We start from the raw sequence: 23009 nt of genomic DNA on the forward strand, positions 1-23009 counted from the left end.
ATATGTCCTGTGACGTGGCTTTATATGTCCTGAGTCGTGTCTTTTCTCCGGGTGATATAACTGTATATGTCCTGTGACGTGGCTTTTCTCTTGGTGATATGACTATATATATCCTGAGACGTGGCTTTTCTCCTGGTGATATAACTGTATATGTCCTGTGACGTGGCTTTTCTCCTGGTTATATAACTGTATATGTCCTGTGACGTGGCTTTATATGTCCTGAGATGTGGCTTTTATCCGGGTGATATAACTGTATATGTCCTGTGACGTGGCTTTATATGTCCTGAGTCGTGTCTTTTCTCCGGGTGATATAACTGTATATGTCATGTGACGTGGCTTTATATGTCCTGAGTCGTGTCTTTTCTCCGGGTGATATAACTGTATATGTCCTGTGACGTGGCTTTTCTCTTGGTGATATGACTATATATATCCTGAGACGTGGCTTTTCTCCTGGTGATATAACTGTATATGTCCTGTGACGTGGCTTTTCTCCTGGTGATATAACTGTATATGTCCTGTGACGTGGCTTTATATGTCCTGAGTCGTGTCTTTTCTCCGGGTGATATAACTGTATATATCCTGAGACGTGGCTTTTCTCCTGGTGATATAACTGTATATGTCCTGTGACGTGGCTTTATATGTCCTGAGTCGTGTCTTTTCTCCAGGTGATATAACTGTATATGTCCTGTGACGTGGCTTTTCTCCTGGTGATATAACTGTATATGTCCTGTGACGTGGCTTTTCTCCTGGTGATATAACTGTATATGTCCTGTGACGTGTCTTTTCTCCTGGAGATATAACTGTATATGTCCTGTGACGTGGCTTTTCTCCTGGAGATATAACTGTATATGTCCTGTGACGTGGCTTTTCTCCTGGAGATATAACTGTATATGTCCTGTGACATGGCTTTATATGTCCTGAGTCGTGTCTTTTCTCCGGGTGATATAACTGTATATGTCCTGTGACATGGCTTTATATGTCCTGAGTCGTGTCTTTTCTCCGGGTGATATAACTGTATATGTCCTGTGACGTGGCTTTTCTCCGGGTGATATAACTGTATATGTCCTGAGTCGTGTCTTTTCTCCGGGTGATATAACTGTATATGTCCTGTGACATGGCTTTATATGTCCTGAGTCGTGTCTTTTCTCCGGGTGATATAACTGTATATGTCCTGTGACGTGGCTTTTCTCTTGGTGATATAACTATATATATCCTGAGACGTGGCTTTTCTCCTGGTGATATAACTGTATATGTCCTGTGACGTGGCTTTTCTCCTGGTGATATAACTGTATATGTCCTGTGACGTGGCTTTTCACCTGGTGATATAACTATATATATCCTGAGACGTGTCTTTTCTCCTGGAGATATAACTGTATATGTCCTGTGACGTGGCTTTATATGTCCTGAGTCGTGTCTTTTCTCCGGGTGATATAACTGTATATGTCCTGTGACGTGGCTTTTCTCCTGGTGATATAACTATATATATCCTGAGACGTGGCTTTTCTCCTGGTGATATAACTGTATATGTCCTGTGACGTGGCTTTATATGTCCTGAGTCGTGTCTTTTCTCCGGGTGATATAACTGTATATGTCCTGTGACGTGGCTTTATATGTCCTGAGTCGTGTCTTTTCTCCGGGTGATATAACTGTATATGTCCTGTGACGTGGCTTTTCTCCTGGTGATATGACTATATATATCCTGAGACGTGGCTTTTCTCCTGGTGATATAACTGTATATGTCCTGTGACGTGGCTTTTCTCCTGGTTATATAACTGTATATGTCCTGTGACGTGGCTTTATATGTCCTGAGATGTGGCTTTTATCCGGGTGATATAACTGTATATGTCCTGTGACGTGGCTTTATATGTCCTGAGTCGTGTCTTTTCTCCGGGTGATATAACTGTATATGTCATGTGACGTGGCTTTATATGTCCTGAGTCGTGTCTTTTCTCCGGGTGATATAACTGTATATGTCCTGTGACGTGGCTTTTCTCTTGGTGATATGACTATATATATCCTGAGACGTGGCTTTTCTCCTGGTGATATAACTGTATATGTCCTGTGACGTGGCTTTTCTCCTGGTGATATAACTGTATATGTCCTGTGACGTAGCTTTTCTCCGGGCGATATCACTGTATATACCCTGAGTGGTGGCTTTTCTCCGGGTGATATACTGTAACTGTATATGTTCTGTGACGTGGCTTTATATGTCCTGAGTCGTGTCTTTTCTCCGGGTGATATAACTGTATATGTCATGTGACGTGGCTTTATATGTCCTGAGTCGTGTCTTTTCTCCGGGTGATATAACTGTATATGTCCTGTGACGTGGCTTTTCTCCTGGTGATATAACTTTATATATCCTGAGACGTGGCTTTTCTCCTGGTGATATAACTGTATATGTCCTGTGACGTGGCTTTTCTCCTGGTTATATAACTGTATATGTCCTGTGACGTGGCTTTATATGTCCTGAGATGTGGCTTTTATCCGGGTGATATAACTGTATATGTCCTGTGACGTGGCTTTATATGTCCTGAGTCGTGTCTTTTCTCCGGATGATATAACTGTATATGTCCTGTGACGTGGCTTTTCTCCTGGTGATATAACTTTATATATCCTGAGACGTGGCTTTTCTCCTGGTGATATAACTGTATATGTCCTGTGACGTGGCTTTTCTCCTGGTTATATAACTGTATATGTCCTGTGACGTGGCTTTATATGTCCTGAGATGTGGCTTTTATCCGGGTGATATAACTGTATATGTCCTGTGACGTGGCTTTATATGTCCTGAGTCGTGTCTTTTCTCCGGGTGATATAACTGTATATGTCCTGTGACATGGCTTTATATGTCCTGAGTTGTGTCTTTTCTCCGGGTGATATAACTGTATATATCCTGAGACGTGGCTTTTCTCCTGGTGATATAACTGTATATGTCCTGTGATGTGTCTTTTCTCCTGGAGATATAACTGTATATGTCCTGTGACGTGGCTTTATATGTCCTGAGTCGTGTCTTTTCTCCGGGTGATATAACTGTATATGTCCTGTGCTGTGGCTTTATATGTCCTGAGTCGTGTCTTTTCTCCGGGTGATATAACTGTATATGTCCTGTGACGTGGCTTTTCTCCTGGTGATATAACTTTATATATCCTGAGACGTGGCTTTTCTCCTGGTGATATAACTGTATATGTCCTGAGATGTGGCTTTTCTCCTGGTGATATAACTGTATATGTCCTGTGACGTGGCTTTATATGTCCTGAGATGTGGCTTTTATCCGGGTGATATAACTGTATGTGTCCTGAGACGTGGCTTTTCTTCAGGTTATATAACTGTATATGTCCTGTGACGTGGCTATTCTCCAGGTGATATAACTGTATATATCCTGTGACGTGGCTATTCTCCGGGTGATATAACTGTATATATCCTGTGATGTGGCTTTTCTCCCGGTGATATAACTGTATAAATCCCATGACGTGGCTTCTCTCCTGGTGATATAACTGTATATGTCCTGTGACGTGGCGTTTTTCCAGGTGATCTAACTATATATACTGAGTTGTTGTTACGGTTAACCCTTGGTGCTCCAGGAAAAACAGAACAAACAAACCGATGCAGGGGAATGCTGGGTTTTTAATGAAAAAATAACAAAGAACACAGGAACTAATGCGGAAGACAACAGGAACAAACTTGAATGCTCTTGAAACAAAATACAAAGTGGCTGGGGAACAGAATAAATGATGAGGTACCGAGTACAGATGCAGATGATCCGGCAGTTGGCTGAGACTGAGGCACGAGGCACAAGACACCAGGCAATGGCTGTAGGAGACTGAGGCACAAGACACGAGGCACAGGACACGAGGAAATGGCTGAAGGAGGCTTAGGCTGAGGCACAGGACACGAGACAATGGCTGAAGGAGGCTAAGGCACAGGACATGAGCTGGAAACACTCCTTTCCACAACAGGAACATAGAAACAATGACCAGCCCTGAGTGCTGGTCTGAGGAGGACTAAATAGGCCGCTCACAGGTGTCCAATTGAGCAGATTGCCTCCAATCATCAGGCACCTGATTCCCCAGAGTCTGGAGACAGAGAGACAAGTCCACAGGTGCCTGATGCCCCTAGTGGTGATATACAGGGATACAGAAATGCCTAACATTATGCCCCCCTGAAGAAGGCGGATTCCAGACGCCTAGAGTGTCATCTTCTCCTGTTCTTCTTCTTCTTGTTCTTCATAGAAGCAGACGAAGGAGCCATAACGAGACCAGCCTCTTGGAGAGAGTCCTTCAGAAGATCCCAAATCTCGGGTGGACCAAACCTTTTGGCAATTGCCTCAGTGAAAGCAGCCAAATTGTACAATGCTGGGTCTTTAGTCTTCACCAGAAAATGAGCCCATGTCAATGCCTCCCCTCTAAACCTAATCAACATGTTGGCAATCAGTTCCTCCATAGTTGTCCCTTCCCAAGGCTGGCAGAAGAAAGAATTAAGCATGGTGATATCTCCATCAAAATAGATGGGCTGGACTTCCTCGAAATCCTCTTCTGACACCAAAGGCACCTGGGTCCTGACTGGCATCTCTGGAACACAGAAGTCTGACACAGCAGGCGGAACCTCAGAGACATCGGTTGGACCCTCACGGACCACTGGCGCATTGGGTGGACCCTCACGGACCTCTGGCACATCGGGTGGACCCTCACGGACCTCTGGCACATCGGGTGGACCCTCACGGACCTCTGGCACATCGGGTGGACCCTCACGGACCTCTGGCACATCGGGTGGACCCTCACGGACCTCTGGCACATCGGGTGGACCCTCACGGAGACCGGGACATCGGACGTTGGCCTCCCCCCAAGAAATTCCTCAGACTGTAGGGACTCTGGCTGGGCAGCTCTGGGTAGAGACTCTGGCTGGGCAGCTCTGGGTAGAGACTCTGGCTGGGCAGCTCTGGGTAGAGACTCTGGCTGGGCAGCTCTGGGTAGAGACTCTGGCTGGGCAGCTCTGGGTAGAGACTCTGGCTGGGCAGCTCTGGGTAGAGACTCTGGCTGGGCAGCTCTGGGTAGAGACTCTGGCTGGGCAGCACTGGGTAGAGACTCTGGCTGGGCAGCTCTGGGTAGAGACTCTGGCTGGGACTTGGCCAGAAGTTCCCCAATTTTAGGCCTGCGATTGGGACAGGAGTTCAAGAAGTGCTCAGGGCTGGCACAATACAAGCACAAAAAGTTATTCCTGCGAAAGTCACGCTCTGTTGCAGATAGCGGAGCACGAGGACCACCAGTTACTGTATGGACTATATTTGGAGCCACAGCGACCGATGGTAAAAGGGTATCTTGAGGACAGGAATAACTGGTAGGCCCCTCTTGCGGTATGGAGGATTGTTTTGCTGTCACATGTCCAGGAATACCAGAAGCAGAATGAACTTGTAGCAATGCAGACATTTTCTTCAGAAAGTCAGGCAAAAAGACACAGACTTGAGCCAATTGAACACGCAATAAAATTATGTCTGCATGCAAAGGGTTAATTGTAGTTTTTTCACAGGAGTCATCAGCAAACCTGCAAACACCAGGGAGCTCTGCACACAAGGTTTCAATTAGAGAATCCAGACTGACATGTCCTTTAGTATTCTCTTGTCTGTTTTGGCTGGTCATTATGTTACGGTTAACCCTTGGTGCTCCAGGAAAAAACAGAACAAACAAACCGATGCAGGGGAATGCTGGGTGTTTAATGAAAAAATAACAAAGAACACAGGAACTAATGCGGAAGACAACAGGAACAAACTTGAATGCTCTTGAAACAAAATACAAAGTGGCTGGGGAACAGAATAAATGATGAGGTACCGAGTACAGATGCAGATGATCCGGCAGTTGGCTGAGACTGAGGCACGAGGCACAAGACACCAGGCAATGGCTGTAGGAGACTGAGGCTGAGGCACAAGACACGAGGCACAGGACACGAGGAAATGGCTGAAGGAGGCTTAGGCTGAGGCACAGGACACAAGACAATGGCTGAGGGAGGCTAAGGCACAGGACATGAGCTGGAAACACTCCTTTCCACAACAGGAACATAGAAACAATGACTAGCCCTGAGTGCTGGTCTGAGGAGGACTAAATAGGCCGCTCACAGGTGTCCAATTGAGCAGATTGCCTCCAATCATCAGGCACCTGATTCCCCAGAGTCTGGAGACAGAGAGACAAGTCCACAGGTGCCTGATGCCCCTAGTGGTGATATACAGGGATACAGAAATGCCTAACAGTTGTGGCTTTTCTCCTGTGATATAACTGTATATGTCCTTTGACGTGGCTTTTTTCTGGGTGATATAACTATATATCCTGAGACGTCGCTTTTCTCCTGGTAATATAACTGTATATATCCTGAGACGTAGCTTTTCTCCGGGTGATATCACTGTATATATCCTGAGTGGTGGCTTTTCTCCGGGTAATATACTGTAACTGTATATATTTCCTGAGTCGTGGCTTTTCTCCTGGTGATATAACTGTATATGTCCTGAGTCGTGGCTTTTCTCCTGGTGATATAACTATATATATCCTGAGACGAGGCTTTTCTCCTGGTGATATAACTGTATATGTCCTGAGATGTGGCTTTTTTCCGGGTGATATAACTGTATGTGTCCTGAGACGTGGCTTTTCTCCAGTTGATATAAATGTATGTGTCCTGAGACGTGGCTTTCTTCAGGTTACATAACTGTATATGTCCTGTGACGTGGCTTTTCTCCAGGTTATATAACTGTATTTGTCCTGTGACGTGGATTTTCTCCAGGTGATATAACTGTATATGTCCTGTGACGTGGCTTTTCGTCAGGTTATATAACTGTATATGTCCTGTGACGTGGCTTTTCTCCAGGTTATATAACTGTATATGTCCTGTGACGTGGCTTTTCTCCAGGTGATATAACTGTATATGTCCTGTGACGTTGCTTTTCTCCAGGTGATATAACTGTATATGTCCTGTGACGTGGCTTTTCTCCAGGTGATATAACTGTATATGTCCTGTGACGTGGCTTTTCTCAAGGTGATATAACTGTGTATATCCTGTGATGTGGCTTTTCTCAAGGTGATATAACTGTGTATATCCTGTGATGTGGCTTTTCTCAAGGTGATATAACTGTATATGTCCTGTGACGTGGCTTTTCTCCAGGTGATATAACTGTATATGTCCTGTGACGTGGCTTTTCTCCAGGTGATATAACTGTATATATCCTGTGATGTGGCTTTTCTCAAAATGATATAACTGTGTATGTCCTGTGACGTGGCTTTTCTCCAAGTGATATAACTGTGTATGTGTCCTGTGATGTGGCTTTTCTCCAGGTTATATAACTATATGTCCTGTGACGTGGCTTTTCTAGGGGTGATATAACTGTCTATGTCCTGTGACGTGGATTTTCTCCAGGTGATATAACTGTGTATGTGTCCTGTGACGTGGCTTTTCTCCAGGTGGTATAACTATGTGTCCTGTGACGTGGCTTTTCTCCTGGTGCTATAACTGTGTGTACTGTGATGTGGCTTTTCTAGGGGTGATATAACTGTGTATGTCCTGTGACGTGGCTTTTCTAGGGGTGATATAACTGTGTATGTCCTTTGACGTGGCTTTTCTCCGGGTGATATAACTGTGTATGTCCTATGACATGGCTTTATATGTCCTGAGACGTGGCTTTTTTTCGGGTGATATAACTGTATATATCCGGAGTCGTGGCTTTTCTCGAAGTGATGTAACTGTATATATCCTGAGTCGTGGCTTTTCTCGAAGTGATGTAACTGTATATATCCTGAGTCGTGACTTTTCTCCGGGTGATATAACTATATATGTCCTGTGACGTGGCTTCTCTCCTGGTGATATAACGGTATATGTCCTGTGACGTGGCTTCTCTTCAGGTGATTTAACTGTATATGTCCTGCAACATGGATTTTCTCCAGGTGATATAACTGTATATATCCTGAGATGTCGCTTTTCTCCTGGTGATATAACTGTATATATCCTGAGTGGTGGCTTTTCTCCGGGTGATATCACTGTATATACCCTGAGTGGTGGCTTTTCTCCGGGTGATATACTGTAACTGTGTATGTCCTGTGACATGGCTTTATATGTCCTGAGTCGTGTCTTTTCTCCGGGTGATATAACTGTATATGTCCTGTGACGTGGCTTTTCTCCGGGTGATATAACTGTATATGTCCTGTGACGTGGCTTTTCTCCGGGTGATATAACTGTATATGTCCTGTGACGTGGCTTTTCTGCGGGTGATATAACTGTATATGTCCTGTGACATGGCTTTTCTCCTGGTGATAAACCTATATATGTCCTGTGACGTGGCTTTTCTCCAGGTGATATAACTGTATATGTCCTGTGACGTGGATTTTCTCCAGGTGATATAACTGTATATGTCCTGTGACGTGGATTTTCTCCAGGTGATATAACTGTATGTGTCCTGAGACGTGGCTTTTCTTCAGGTTATATAACTGTATATATCCTGTGATGTGGCTTTTCTCCCGGTGATATAACTGTATAAATCCCATGACGTGGCTTCTCTCCTGGTGATATAACTGTATATGTCCTGTGACGTGGCGTTTTTCCAGGTGATCTAACTATATATACTGAGTTGTGGCTTTTCTCCAGGTGATATAACTGTATATGTCCTGTGACGTGGCTTTTCTCCAGGTTATATAACTGTATATGTCCTGTGACGTGGCTTTTCGTCAGGTTATATAACTGTATATGTCCTGTGACGTGGCTTTTCGTCAGGTTATATAACTGTATATATCCTGTGATGTGGCTTTTCTCCTGGTGATATAACTGTATATGTCCTGCAACATGGATTTTCTCCAGGTGATATAACTGTATATATCCTGAGACGTCACTTTTCTCCTGGTGATATAACTGTATATATCCTGAGTGGTGGCTTTTCTCCGGGTGATATAACTGTATATGTCCTGTGACGTAGCGTTTTTCCAGGTGATCTAACTATATATACTGAGTCGTGTCTTTTCTCCGGGTGATATAACTGTATATGTCCTGTGACGTGGCTTTTCTCCGGGTGATATAACTGTATATGTCCTGTGACGTGGCTTTTCTCCGGGTGATATAACTGTATATGTCCTGTGACGTGGCTTTTCTCCGGGTGATATAACTGTATATGTCCTGTGACGTGGATTTTCTCCAGGTGATATAACTGTATATGTCCTGTGACGTGGATTTTCTCCAGGTGATATAACTGTATATGTCCTGTGACGTGGATTTTCTCCAGGTGATATAACTGTATATGTCCTGTGACGTGGCTTTTCTCCTGGTGATATAACTATATATGTCCTGTGACGTGGCTTTTCTCCAGGTGATATTACTGTATATGTCCTGTGACGTGGATTTTCTCCAGGTGATATAACTGTATATGTCCTGTGACGTGGATTTTCTCCAGGTGATATAACTGTATGTGTCCTGAGACGTGGCTTTTCTTCAGGTTATATAACTGTATATATCCTGTGATGTGGCTTTTCTCCCGGTGATATAACTGTATAAATCCCATGACGTGGCTTCTCTCCTGGTGATATAACTGTATATGTCCTGTGACGTGGCGTTTTTCCAGGTGATCTAACTATATATACTGAGTTGTGGCTTTTCTCCAGGTGATATAACTGTATATGTCCTGTGACGTGGATTTTCTCCAGGTGATATAACTGTATATGTCCTGTGAAGTTGCTTTTCTCCAGGTGATATAACTGTATATATCCTGTGATGTGGCTTCTCTCCTGGTGATATAACAGTATATATCCTGTGATGTGGCTTTTCTCCAGGTGATATAACTGTATTTGTCCTGTGTAGTGGCTTTTCTCCGAGTGAAATAACTGTATTTGTCCTGTGACGTAGCTTTTTTCCGGGTGATATAAGTATATGTCCTGTGACGTGGCTTTTCTCCTGGTGCTATAACTGTGTGTTTTGTGACATGGCTTTTTTAGGGGTGATATAACTGTGTATGTCCTGTGACGTGGCTTTTGTCCAGGTGATATAACTGTATTTGTCCCATGACGTGGCTTTTCTCCAAGTGATATAACTGTGTATGTGTCCTGTGACGTGGCTTTTCTCCAGGTTATATAACTATGTGTCCTGTGACTTGGCTTTTCTCCAGGTGATATAACTGTGTATGTCCTATGACATGGCTTTATATTTCCTGAGTCGTGGCTTTTTTCCGGGTGATATAACTGTATATATCCTGAGTCATGGCTTTTCTCCTGGTGATATACTGTAACTGTGTATGTCCTGTGACGTGTCTTTTCTCCGTGTTATATAACTGTATATATCCTGAGACGTAGCTTTTCTCCTGGTGATATACTGTAACTGTATATATATTGAGACGTGGCTTTTCTCCGGGTGATATAACTGTATATGTCCTGAGACGTGGCTTTTCTCCAGGTGATTTAACTGTATATGTCCTGTGATGTGGCTTTTCTCCTGGTGATATAACTGTATATATTCTGAGACGTGGCTTTTCTCCTGGTGATATAACTGTATATGTCCTGTGACGTGGCTTTATATGTCCTGAGACGTGGCTTCTCTCCAGGTGATATAACTGTATATGTCCTGTGACATGGATTTTCTCCAGGTTATATAACTGTATGTGTTCTAAGACGTGGCTTTTCTTCAGGTTATATTACTGTATATGCCCTGTGACGTGGCTTCTCTCCGGGTGATATAACTGTATATGTCCTGTGACATGGCTTTTCTCCAGGTGATATAACTGTAAGTGTCCTAATACGTGGCTTTTATCAAGTCGATATAACTGTATGTGTCCTGAGACGTGGCTTTTCTTCAGGTTATATAACTGTATATGTCCGGTGACGTGGCTTCTCTCCGGGTGATATAACTGTATATGTCCTATGACGTGGCTTCTCTCCGGGTGATATAACTGTATATGTCCTGTGACGTGGCTTCTCTCCGGGTAATATAACTATATATGTCCTGTGACGTGGCTTCTCTCCTGGTGATATAACTGTATATGTCCTATGATGTGGCTTTTCTCCAGGTAATATAACTGTATATGTCCTGTGACGTGGCTTCTCTCCGGGTGATATAACTATATATGTCCTGTGACGTGGCTTCTCTCCTGGTGATATAACTGTATATGTCCTATGATGTGGCTTTTCTCCAGGTAATATAACTGTATATGTCCTGTGACGTGGCTTTTCTCTTAGTTATCTAACTATTTGATCTGTGCAGCAGTACATGACAGCCCAGTGTATATGTCCTTATTGCAGGTATAATGTTGGGCCGGATGGGGACCAGCGGAGTCCCTCTGGTCAGTGTCTGCCAGTGCCTGAATGAGTCCGTCATGAAGATTGTGGCTGTGGCTGTGTGGTAAGTCTCGCGCGTGGGCTCCGTGTGACAGATGGCAAGGAATGACAGCATGTGGCACTGCAATGACGCTGCTTGTGGTCCTGCAGGTACTTCCCTTTCGGGATTGTCTTCCTGATCGCGGGCAAGATCCTGGAGATGGATGACCCCACGGCTATAGGGAAGAAGCTCGGATTCTACGCCATCACCGTGGTGTGTGGCCTGGTGGTGCACGGACTCTTCATCCTTCCCCTCATGTACCTATTTATCACCAAAAAGAACCCCATTGTCTTCATCCGAGGAGTGCTGCAGGCTCTGCTCATAGCACTGGCCACGTCCTCCAGGTGAGATGCTCTGCAGAGCTCAGCGCTGTATATGTACATTGGGGTGATCTTCTACCCTGCGATTAATGTTCATACTGGTAATGTGGTAATGGTATATGTTTACACGGTACTTATGTAGTATCTGGGCTGCCGATTTTGTGATTGTATGCCTTACCTTAAGGCATACAATCAGATGCGATGCGATGCGATGCGATTTTGCATAGGATTCAATGTTAAGAAGGTCCTGTTCATTTCCCCACTATCCAAGTGGGCATAGAGTTGATTTTATATAGCGTGGCGAGCGCAGCGAGCCACCGAGCCCGAAGCGTGGCGAGCGAAGCGAGCCCCGCGAGGGGACGCATATTTCTTAAAAAGTATTCTGTGTCCCCTCGCGGGGCTCGCTACGCTCGCCACGCTTCGGGCTCGGTGGCTCGCTACGCTCGCCACAGGTTTATATCCAACTCCATGCCCACTTGGATAGTGGGGAAAGGAAAGGACCCCTTTTTCCCATTGAATTCTATGTTAAAATGGACTCAGACCATTTTAACATTAAATCCTATGGAAAAATCTTGACCATCGCATCGCATACGATTTGGTCGCATGCGATGCGATACGATGCGATCCGATCCGATTTCTAAATCGGACGCCCAGATACTACATAAGTACCGTTTACACTGGGTGGATAATAATTTTACAGTCTCCCAATCTCTGGTTCCTGTACAGCGCAGACCCCCCCCCCATATCTCTGGTTCCTGTACAGCGCAGCCCCCCCCCCCCCCTTATCTCTGGTTCCTGTACAGCGCAGCCACCACCCCATATCTCTGGTTCCTGTACAACATAGCCCCCAATCTCTGGTTCCTGTACAGCGCAGCCCCCCCCATATCTCTGGTTCCTGTACAGCGCAGCCCCCCCCCCCATATCTCTGGTTCCTGTACAGCGCAGCCACCACCCCATATCTCTGGTTCCTGTACAACATAGCCCCCAATCTCTGGTTCCTGTACAGCGCAGCCCCCCCCCCCCATATCTCTGGTTCCTGTATAGCGCAGCCACCACCCCATATCTCTGGTTCCTGTACAACATAGCCCCCAATCTCTGGTTCCTGTACAGCGCAGCCCCCCCCATATCTCTGGTTCCTGTACAGTGCAGCCCCCCCCCCCCCCCATATCTCTGGTTCCTGTACAGCGCAGCCACCACCCCATATCTCTGGTTCCTGTACAGCGCAGCCCCCCCCCCCCCATATCTCTGGTTCCTGTACAGTGCAGCCACCACCCCATATCTCTGGTTCCTGTACAGCGCAGCCCCTCCCCCCCATATCTCTGGTTCCTGTACAGCGCAGCCACCACCCCATATCTCTGGTTCCTGTACAACATAGCCCCCAATCTCTGGTTCCTGTACAGCGCAGCCCCCCCCCATATCTCTTTTTCCTGTACAGCGCAGCCCCCCCATATCTCTGGTTCCTGTACAGCGCAGCCCCCCCCATATCTCTGGTTCCTGTACAGCGCAGCCCCCCGCCCCCCATATCTCTGGTTCCTGTACAGCACAGCCCCCACCCCATATCTCTGGTTCCTGTACAGCGCAGCCCCCCCCATATCTCTGGTTCCTGTACAGCGCAGCCCCCCCCCTTATCTCTGGTTCCTGTACAGCGCAGCCCTCCCCCATATCTCTGGTTCCTGTACAGCGCAGCCCCCCCCCATATCTCTGGTTCCTGTACAGCGCAGCCACCACCCCATATCTCCGGTTCCTGCACAACACAGCCCCCCATTATTGGTTCAGTGCAGCGCTCCCCCCCCATCTCTGGTTCCTGTATAGCGCAGTGCCCCCCATCTCTGGTTCCTGTACAGCACAGCCACATCCCCCCCCCCCCATATCTCTGGTTCCTGTACAAAATAGCCCCCATCTCTGGTTCCTGTATAACGCAGTGCCCCCCCCCCCCTCCCCCCCCATCTCTGGTTCCTGTATAGCTCAGTCCCTCCTTATCTCTGTTTCCTGTACAGTACAGCCCTCCCCCCCCCCATATCTCTGGTTTTTGTATAGTGCAGCTCCTCCCCATATCTCTGGTTCCTGTACAGTGCAGACACCCCCCCCCCCATATCTCCTGTTCCTGTAAAACATAGACCCCCATCTTTGGTTCCTGTACAGCGCAGCCCCCCACCCGTCTCTGGTTCCAGTATAGCGCAGTGCTCCCCCCCCATCTCTGTTTCCTGTACAGTGCAGCCCCCCCATATCTGGTTCCTGTACAGCACAGCCCCCCCATATCTCTGGTTCTTGTATAGTGCAGCCCCCCCCCCCCCCCATATCTCTGGTTCTTGTATAGTGCACCAGGTCGGATATACCTATATTAGGGGAGGGTGTGTGACGTCAGCACCAGGCCGGATATACCTGTATTAGGGGAGGGTGTGTGATGCCAGCACCAGGCCGGATATACCTGTATTAGGGGAGGGTGTGTGACATCAGCACCAGGCCGGATATACCTGTATTAGGGGAGGGTGTGTGACGTCAGCACCTGGCCGGATACACCTGTATTAGGGGAGGGTGTGTGACATCAGCACCAGGCCGGATATACCTGTATTAGGGGAGGGTGTGTGACGTCAGCACCTGGCCGGATACACCTGTATTAGGGGAGGGTGTGTGATGTCAGCACCAGGCTAAATATACCTGTATTAGGGGAGGGTGTGTGACGTCAGCACCTGACCGGATTTAAAAAGAGGAAAGTGTGTGGTGCGCTATCAACAGCAGCCTGCACAGGGTTGTCAGGCCCTAATGTTATAGGTAATAAAAATAAATATGTGCCAGCGCTGAAGTCCCGCCGGCTGCGCCTTCTACCATCCCTCCCTGAAGTTTTATCTACTATACCAAGGAGCAGGAATACTTGCAGAAACCTGACCCATAATCCAGCACTAACCACATAGCAGGTAGTGTGCTGGTCTGTACTGCACAGTACTGTGCCTTGCCACTCTGCCGAATGTGCCCCTCCACGCATATTCACCCTTCTGGATTCCCCTCATCCTGCCACAGGCACACTCTCATTATCAGTGTAAGTACACTGGGGAAAAGAGGCAGCTTTCTCTCAACAGGCGGAACATTGGAAAGTGGTGGGAGGGACTGGGAGTGAGGCATACAGTGATGGGAGTAGGGTGGGATATGAGGCACACTACGATGGGAAGGTAGGGAAGTCTAATGAGGCACACAGTTATGGGTGGAGAGTTCAGCCTGTGAGCCCCATGCTGATGGTGGGTCAAGTTGTGAAGCACACAGAGATGGTGGTAAGGCTGTGAGACACACTGTGTTGGGGAGGTGGGGCAGACAGATCTCACCCTGCGTCCTCGACCACCCTGCACCACCCATCTGTAACCTTGCATCCTCTCACCTTGCACCACTCCCCTCTCACCCTTCGTCTGCCCTCACTTACCCTGCACCACTCCCCTCTCACCCTGTGTCCCCGTCTACCAATCATCCTCACTCTTCCTCTGTCCTTCCTCTGTCTCCCACTATTCCTCCTTCTCGCCCGTATCATCCTGATGTGAACCTCTTGTAGATAAGAGGAATGCAAATAATAAAGGCCCCCATACACTAGGGAGACTTGTCCTAAGGACAAGTCAGCCCCGATTTCCCCTGAGCTTCCCGGCAGCTCCCCGGGGGAGCTTGATAAGATTTGGCACTTGATGTGCCATTATTACATGTGATAAATCGGATGCGATTTATCACATGTAAAAACCCGGGGAGCTGCAGGAGAGCTGGCGGTCCGTGGGAGCGGGGAGCGCTCCGAGGGGCGGGGGAGCGGCAGGAGCAGGCAGGGAGTGGGGACCGGTCCGGGGAACAGCAGGAGCAGGCTGGGAGTGTGGACCGGTCCGGGGTAGCGGCACGAGATGTAGCGGCAGGCAGGGAGCAGGGTGCGCAAAATCAGATGCAGAGCAGAGTCCGGGGGCGTGGCGGGAGGATAGAAAGAAATCCTATTCAATAGACTGGGCAGCCGCTGATTGGCTGAGAGCTCAGCTAATCAGCGGTCGCCCAGTCTTTTTAATAGGATGGTTTCTATTCTCATGCTCGCCGTGGGGACTGCAGAGCAGCGGGACCATAGAAACCATCCTATTCAAAAGACTGGGCTCTGCTCTGCATCCCCGCTCCCTGCCTGCCGCTACATCTCGTGCTGCTCCCCCAGACCGGTCCCCACTCCCAGCCTGCTCCTGCTGTTCCCCGGACCGGTCCCCACTCCCTGCCTGCCGCTACATCTCGTGCTGCTCCCCCGGACCGGTCCCCACTCCCAGCCTACCCCTGCTGTTCCCCGGACCGGTCCCCACTCCCAGCCTGCTCCTGCTGCTCCCCCAGACGGCTGCACATGATTTATCTTATCTGCAGACCGTCCGACATCCAGATCAGATCAGATGTCATTATTCTACTCTATCTGAGCATATCCATACTTACCTGCACTGACCTTACACAGCGGCTCTCGTCATTGTTCTACTCTATCTGAGCATATGCATACTTACCTGCAGTGACCTTACACAGCGGCTCTCGTCATTGTTCTACTCTATCTGAGCATATCCATACTTACCTGCAGTGACCTTACACAGCAGCTCTCGTCATTGTTCTACTCTATCTGATCATATCCATACTTACCTGCACTGACCTTACACAGCAGCTCTCGTCATTGTTCTACTCTATCTGAGCATATCCATACTTACCTGCAGTGACCTTACACAGCAGCTGTCGTCATTGTTCTCCTCTATCTGAGCATATCCATACTTACCTGCACTGACCTTACACAGCGGCTCTCGTCATTGTTCTACTCTATCTGAGCATATCCATACTTACCTGCACTGACCTTACACAGCAGCTCTCGTCATTGTTCTACTCTATCTGAGCATATCCATACTTACCTGCAGTGACCTTACACAGCAGCTCTCGTCATTGTTCTACTCTATCTGAGCATATCCATACTTACCTGCAGTGACCTTACACAGCAGCTCTCGTCATTGTTCTACTCTATCTGAGCATATCCATACTTACCTGCAGTGACCTTACACAGCGGCTCTCGTCATTGTTCTACTCTATCTGAGCATATCCATACTTACCTGCACTGACCTTACACAGCAGCTCTCGTCATTGTTCTACTCTATCTGAGCATATCCATACTTACCTGCAGTGACCTTACACAGCGGCTCTCGTCATTGTTCTACTCTATCTGAGCATATCCATACTTACCTGCAGTGACCTTACACAGCGGCTCTCGTCATTGTTCTACTCTATCTGAGCATATCCATACTTACCTGCAGTGACCTTACACAGCGGCTCTCGTCATTGTTCTACTCTATCTGAGCATATCCATACTTACCTGCACTGACCTTACACAGCGGCTCTCGTCATTGTTCTACTCTATCTGAGCATATCCATACTTACCTGCAGTGACCTTACACAGCGGCTCTCGTCATTGTTCTACTCTATCTGAGCATATCCATACTTACCTGCAGTGACCTTACACAGCAGCTCTCGTCATTGTTCTACTCTATCTGAGCATATCCATACTTACCTGCAGTGACCTTACACAGCAGCTCTCGTCATTGTTCTACTCTATCTGAGCATATCCATACTTACCTGCAGTGACCTTACACAGCAGCTCTCGTCATTGTTCTACTCTATTTGAGCATATCCATACTTACCTGCAGTGACCTTACACAGCGGCTCTCGTCATTGTTCTACTCTATCTGAGCATATCCATACTTACCTGCAGTGACCTTACACAGCGGCTCTCGTCATTGTTCTACTCTATCTGAGCATATCCATACTTACCTGCACTGACCTTACACAGCGGCTCTCGTCATTGTTCTACTCTATCTAATCATATCCATACTTACCTGCAGTGACCTTACACAGCGGCTCTCGTCATTGTTCTACTCTATCTGAGCATATCCATACTTACCTGCACTGACCTTACACAGCGGCTCTCGTCATTGTTCTACTCTATCTGAGCATATCCATACTTACCTGCACTGACCTTACACAGCGGCTCTCGTCATTGTTCTACTCTATCTGAGCATATCCATACTTACCTGCAGTGACCTTACACAGCGGCTCTCGTCATTGTTCTACTCTATCTGAGCATATCCATACTTACCTGCACTGACCTTACACAGCGGCTCTCGTCATTGTTCTACTCTATCTGAGCATATCCATACTTACCTGCAGTGACCTTACACAGCGGCTCTCGTCATTGTTCTACTCTATCTGAGCATAACCATACTTACCTGCACTTACCTTACACAGCGGCTGTCGTCATTGTTCTACTCTATCTGAGCATATCCATACTTACCTGCAGTGACCTTACACAGCGGCTCTCGTCATTGTTCTACTCTATCTGAGCATATCCATACTTACCTGCAGTGACCTTACACAGCGGCTCTTGTCATTGTTCTACTCTATCTGAGCATATCCATACTTACCTGCAGTGACCTTACACAGCGGCTCTCGTCATTGTTCTACTCTATCTGAGCATATCCATACTTACCTGCACTGACCTTACACAGCGGCTCTCGTCATTGTTCTACTCTATCTGAGCATATCCATACTTACCTGCAGTGACCTTACACAGCGGCTCTCGTCATTGTTCTACTCTATCTGAGCATATCCATACTTACCTGCACTGACCTTACACAGCGGCTCTCGTCATTGTTCTACTCTATCTGAGCATATCCATACTTACCTGCAGTGACCTTACACAGCAGCTGTCGTCATTGTTCTACTCTATCTGAGCATATCCATACTTACCTGCAGTGACCTTACACAGCGGCTCTCGTCATTGTTCTACTCTATCTGAGCATATCCATACTTACCTGCAGTGACCTTACACAGCGGCTCTCGTCATTGTTCTACTCTATCTGAGCATATCCATACTTACCTGCAGTGACCTTACACAGCAGCTCTCGTCATTGTTCTACTCTATCTGAGCATATCCATACTTACCTGCAGTGACCTTACACAGCAGCTCTCGTCATTGTTCTACTCTATCTGAGCATATCCATACTTACCTGCAGTGACCTTACACAGCAGCTCTCGTCATTGTTCTACTCTATCTGAGCATATCCATACTTACCTGCACTGACCTTACACAGCAGCTCTCGTCATTGTTCTACTCTATCTGAGCATATCCATACTTACCTGCAGTGACCTTACACAGCAGCTGTCGTCATTGTTCTACTCTATCTGAGCATATCCATACTTACCTGCAGTGACCTTACACAGCGGCTCTCGTCATTGTTCTACTCTATCTGATCATATCCATACTTACCTGCAGTGACCTTACACAGCGGCTCTCGTCATTGTTCTACTCTATCTGAGCATATCCATACTTACCTGCAGTGACCTTACACAGCGGCTCTCGTCATTGTTCTATTCTATATGAGCATATCCATACTTACCTGCAGTGACCTTACACAGCGGCTCTCGTCATTGTTCTACTCTATCTGAGCATATCCATACTTACCTGCAGTGACCTTACACAACGGCTCTCGTCATTGTTCTACTCTATCTGAGCATATGCATACTTACCTGCACTGACCTTACACAGCAGCTCTCGTCATTGTTCTACTCTATATGAGCATATCCATACTTACCTGCAGTGACCTAACACTGCGGCTCTCGTCATTGTTCTACTCTATCTGAGCATATCCATACTTACCTGCAGTGACCTTACACAGCGGCTCTCGTCATTGTTCTACTCTATCTGAGCATATCCATACTTACCTGCAGTGACCTTACACAGCGGCTCTCGTCATTGTTCTACTCTATCTGATCATATCCATACTTACCTGCAGTGACCTTACACAGCGGCTCTCGTCATTGTTCTACTCTATCTGAGCATATCCATACTTACCTGCAGTGACCTTACACAGCGGCTCTCGTCATTGTTCTACTCTATCTGAGCATATCCATACTTACCTGCAGTGACCTTACACAGCGGCTCTCGTCATTGTTCTACTCTATCTGAGCATATCCATACTTACCTGCAGTGACCTTACACAACGGCTCTCGTCATTGTTCTACTCTATCTGAGCATATGCATACTTACCTGCAGTGACCTTACACAGCGGCTCTCGTCATTGTTCTACTCTATATGAGCATATCCATACTTACCTGCAGTGACCTTACACAGCGGCTCTCGTCATTGTTCTACTGTATCTGCGCATATCCATACTTACCTGCAGTGACCTTACACAGCGGCTCTCGTCATTGTTCTACTCTATATGAGCATATCCATACTTACCTGCAGTGACCTTACACAGCGGCTCTCGTCATTGTTCTACTCTATATGAGCATATCCATACTTACCTGCAGTGACCTTACACAGCGGCTCTCGTCATTGTTCTACTCTATCTGAGCATATCCATACTTACCTGCAGTGACCTTACACAACGGCTCTCGTCATTGTTCTACTCTATCTGAGCATATGCATACTTACCTGCAGTGCCCTTACACAGCGGCTCTCGTCATTGTTCTACTCTATCTGAGCATATCCATACTTACCTGCACTGACCTTACACAGCGGCTCTCGTCATTGTTCTACTCTATATGAGCATATCCATACTTACCTGCAGTGACCTAACACAGCGGCTCTCGTCATTGTTCTACTCTATCTGAGCATATCCATACTTACCTGCAGTGACCTTACACAGCGGCTCTCGTCATTGTTCTACTCTATCTGAGCATATCCATACTTACCTGCAGTGACCTTACACAGCGGCTCTCGTCATTGTTCTACTCTATCTGAGCATATCCATACTTACCTGCAGTGACCTTACACAGCGGCTCTCGTCATTGTTCTACTCTATCTGAGCATATCCATACTTACCTGCAGTGACCTTACACAGCGGCTCTCGTCATTGTTCTACTCTATATGAGCATATCCATACTTACCTGCAGTGACCTTACACAGCGGCTCTCGTCATTGTTCTACTCTATCTGAGCATATCCATACTTACCTGCAGTGACCTTACACAGCGGCTCTCGTCATTGTTCTACTCTATATGAGCATATCCATACTTACCTGCAGTGACCTTACACAGCGGCTCTCGTCATTGTTCTACTCTATATGAGCATATCCATACTTACCTGCAGTGACCTTACACAGCGGCTCTCGTCATTGTTCTACTGTATCTGCGCATATCCATACTTACCTGCACTGACCTTACACAGCGGCTCTCGTCATTGTTCTATTCTATCTGAGCATATCCATACTTACCTGCACTGACCTTACACAGCGGCTCTCGTCATTGTTCTACTCTATCTGAGCATATGCATACTTACCTGCAGTGACCTTACACAGCGGCTGTCGTCATTGTTCTACTCTATCTGAGCATATCCATACTTACCTGCACTGACCTTACACAGCAGCTCTCGTCATTGTTCTACTCTATATGAGCATATCCATACTTACCTGCACTGACCTTACACAGCAGCTCTCGTCATTGTTCTACTCTATCTGAGCATATCCATACTTACCTGCAGTGACCTTACACAGCAGCTCTCGTCATTGTTCTACTCTATCTGAGCATATCCATACTTACCTGCACTGACCTTACACAGCAGCTCTCGTCATTGTTCTACTCTATCTGAGCATATCCATACTTACCTGCACTGACCTTACACAGCAGCTCTCGTCATTGTTCTACTCTATCTGAGCATATCCATACTTACCTGCACTGACCTTACACAGCGGCTCTCGTCATTGTTCTACTCTATCTGAGCATATCCATACTTACCTGCACTGACCTTACACAGCGGCTCTCGTCATTGTTCTACTCTATCTGAGCATATCCATACTTACCTGCAGTGACCTTACACAGCGGCTCTCGTCATTGTTCTACTCTATCTGAGCATATCCATACTTACCTGCACTGACCTTACACAGCGGCTCTCGTCATTGTTCTACTCTATCTGAGCATATGCATACTTACCTGCAGTGACCTTACACAGCGGCTCTCGTCATTGTTCTACTCTATCTGAGCATATCCATACTTACCTGCACTGACCTTACACAGCGGCTCTCGTCATTGTTCTACTCTATCTGAGCATATCCATACTTACCTGCACTGACCTTACACAGCGGCTCTCGTCATTGTTCTACTCTATCTGAGCATATCCATACTTACCTGCAGTGACCTTACACAGCGGCTCTCGTCATTGTTCTACTCTATCTGAGCATATCCATACTTACCTGCAGTGACCTTACACAGCAGCTCTCGTCATTGTTCTACTCTATCTGAGCATATCCATACTTACCTGCACTGACCTTACACAGCGGCTCTCGTCATTGTTCTACTCTATCTGAGCATATCCATACTTACCTGCACTGACCTTACACAGCGGCTCTCGTCATTGTTCTACTCTATCTGAGCATATGCATACTTACCTGCAGTGACCTTACACAGCGGCTCTCGTCATTGTTCTACTCTATCTGAGCATATCCATACTTACCTGCACTGACCTTACACAGCGGCTCTCGTCATTGTTCTACTCTATCTGAGCATATCCATACTTACCTGCAGTGACCTTACACAGCAGCTCTCGTCATTGTTCTACTCTATCTGAGCATATCCATACTTACCTGCAGTGATCTTACACAGCGGCTGTCGTCATTGTTCTACTCTATCTGAGCATATCCATACTTACCTGCACTGACCTTACACAGCGGCTGTCGTCATTGTTCTACTCTATCTGAGCATATCCATACTTACCTGCAGTGACCTTACACAGCGGCTGTCGTCATTGTTCTACTCTATCTGAGCATATCCATACTTACCTGCACTGACCTTACACAGCGGCTGTCGTTATTGTTCTACTCTATCTGAGCATATCCATACTTACCTGCACTGACCTTACACAGCGGCTCTCGTCATTGTTCTACTCTATCTGAGCATATCCATACTTACCTGCACTGACCTTACACAGCAGCTCTCGTCATTGTTCTACTCTATCTGAGCATATCCATACTTACCTGCACTGACCTTACACAGCAGCTCTCGTCATTGTTCTACTCTATCTGAGCATATCCATACTTACCTGCACTGACCTTACACAGCAGCTCTCGTCATTGTTCTACTCTATCTGAGCATATCCATACTTACCTGCAGTGACCTTACACAGCAGCTCTCGTCATTGTTCTACTCTATCTGAGCATATCCATACTTACCTGCACTGACCTTACACAGCAGCTCTCGTCATTGTTCTACTCTATCTGAGCATATCCATACTTACCTGCACTGACCTTACACAGCAGCTCTCGTCATTGTTCTACTCTATCTGAGCATATCCATACTTACCTGCACTGACCTTACACAGCGGCTCTCGTCATTGTTCTACTCTATCTGAGCATATCCA

General features: G+C 46.8%; 1 protein-coding gene across 1 annotated transcript in view; it reads left to right on the top strand.

Annotated features, from left to right (window-relative positions):
• SLC1A7 (solute carrier family 1 member 7) overlaps positions 1-23009 on the top strand; it is a 199393-nt gene that overhangs the window by 145430 nt on the left and 30954 nt on the right. Inside the window, 2 exon segments of the mRNA XM_083157919.1 lie at positions 11241-11340; positions 11427-11660. Of these exon segments, the coding sequence (XP_083014045.1) occupies positions 11241-11340; positions 11427-11660 (334 nt within the window).

Source organism: Crinia signifera, chromosome 8 (genome assembly GCF_055691185.1).
Source record: "Crinia signifera chromosome 8, ASM5569118v1, whole genome shotgun sequence".
Classification (NCBI taxonomy): Eukaryota; Metazoa; Chordata; class Amphibia; order Anura; family Myobatrachidae; genus Crinia; species Crinia signifera.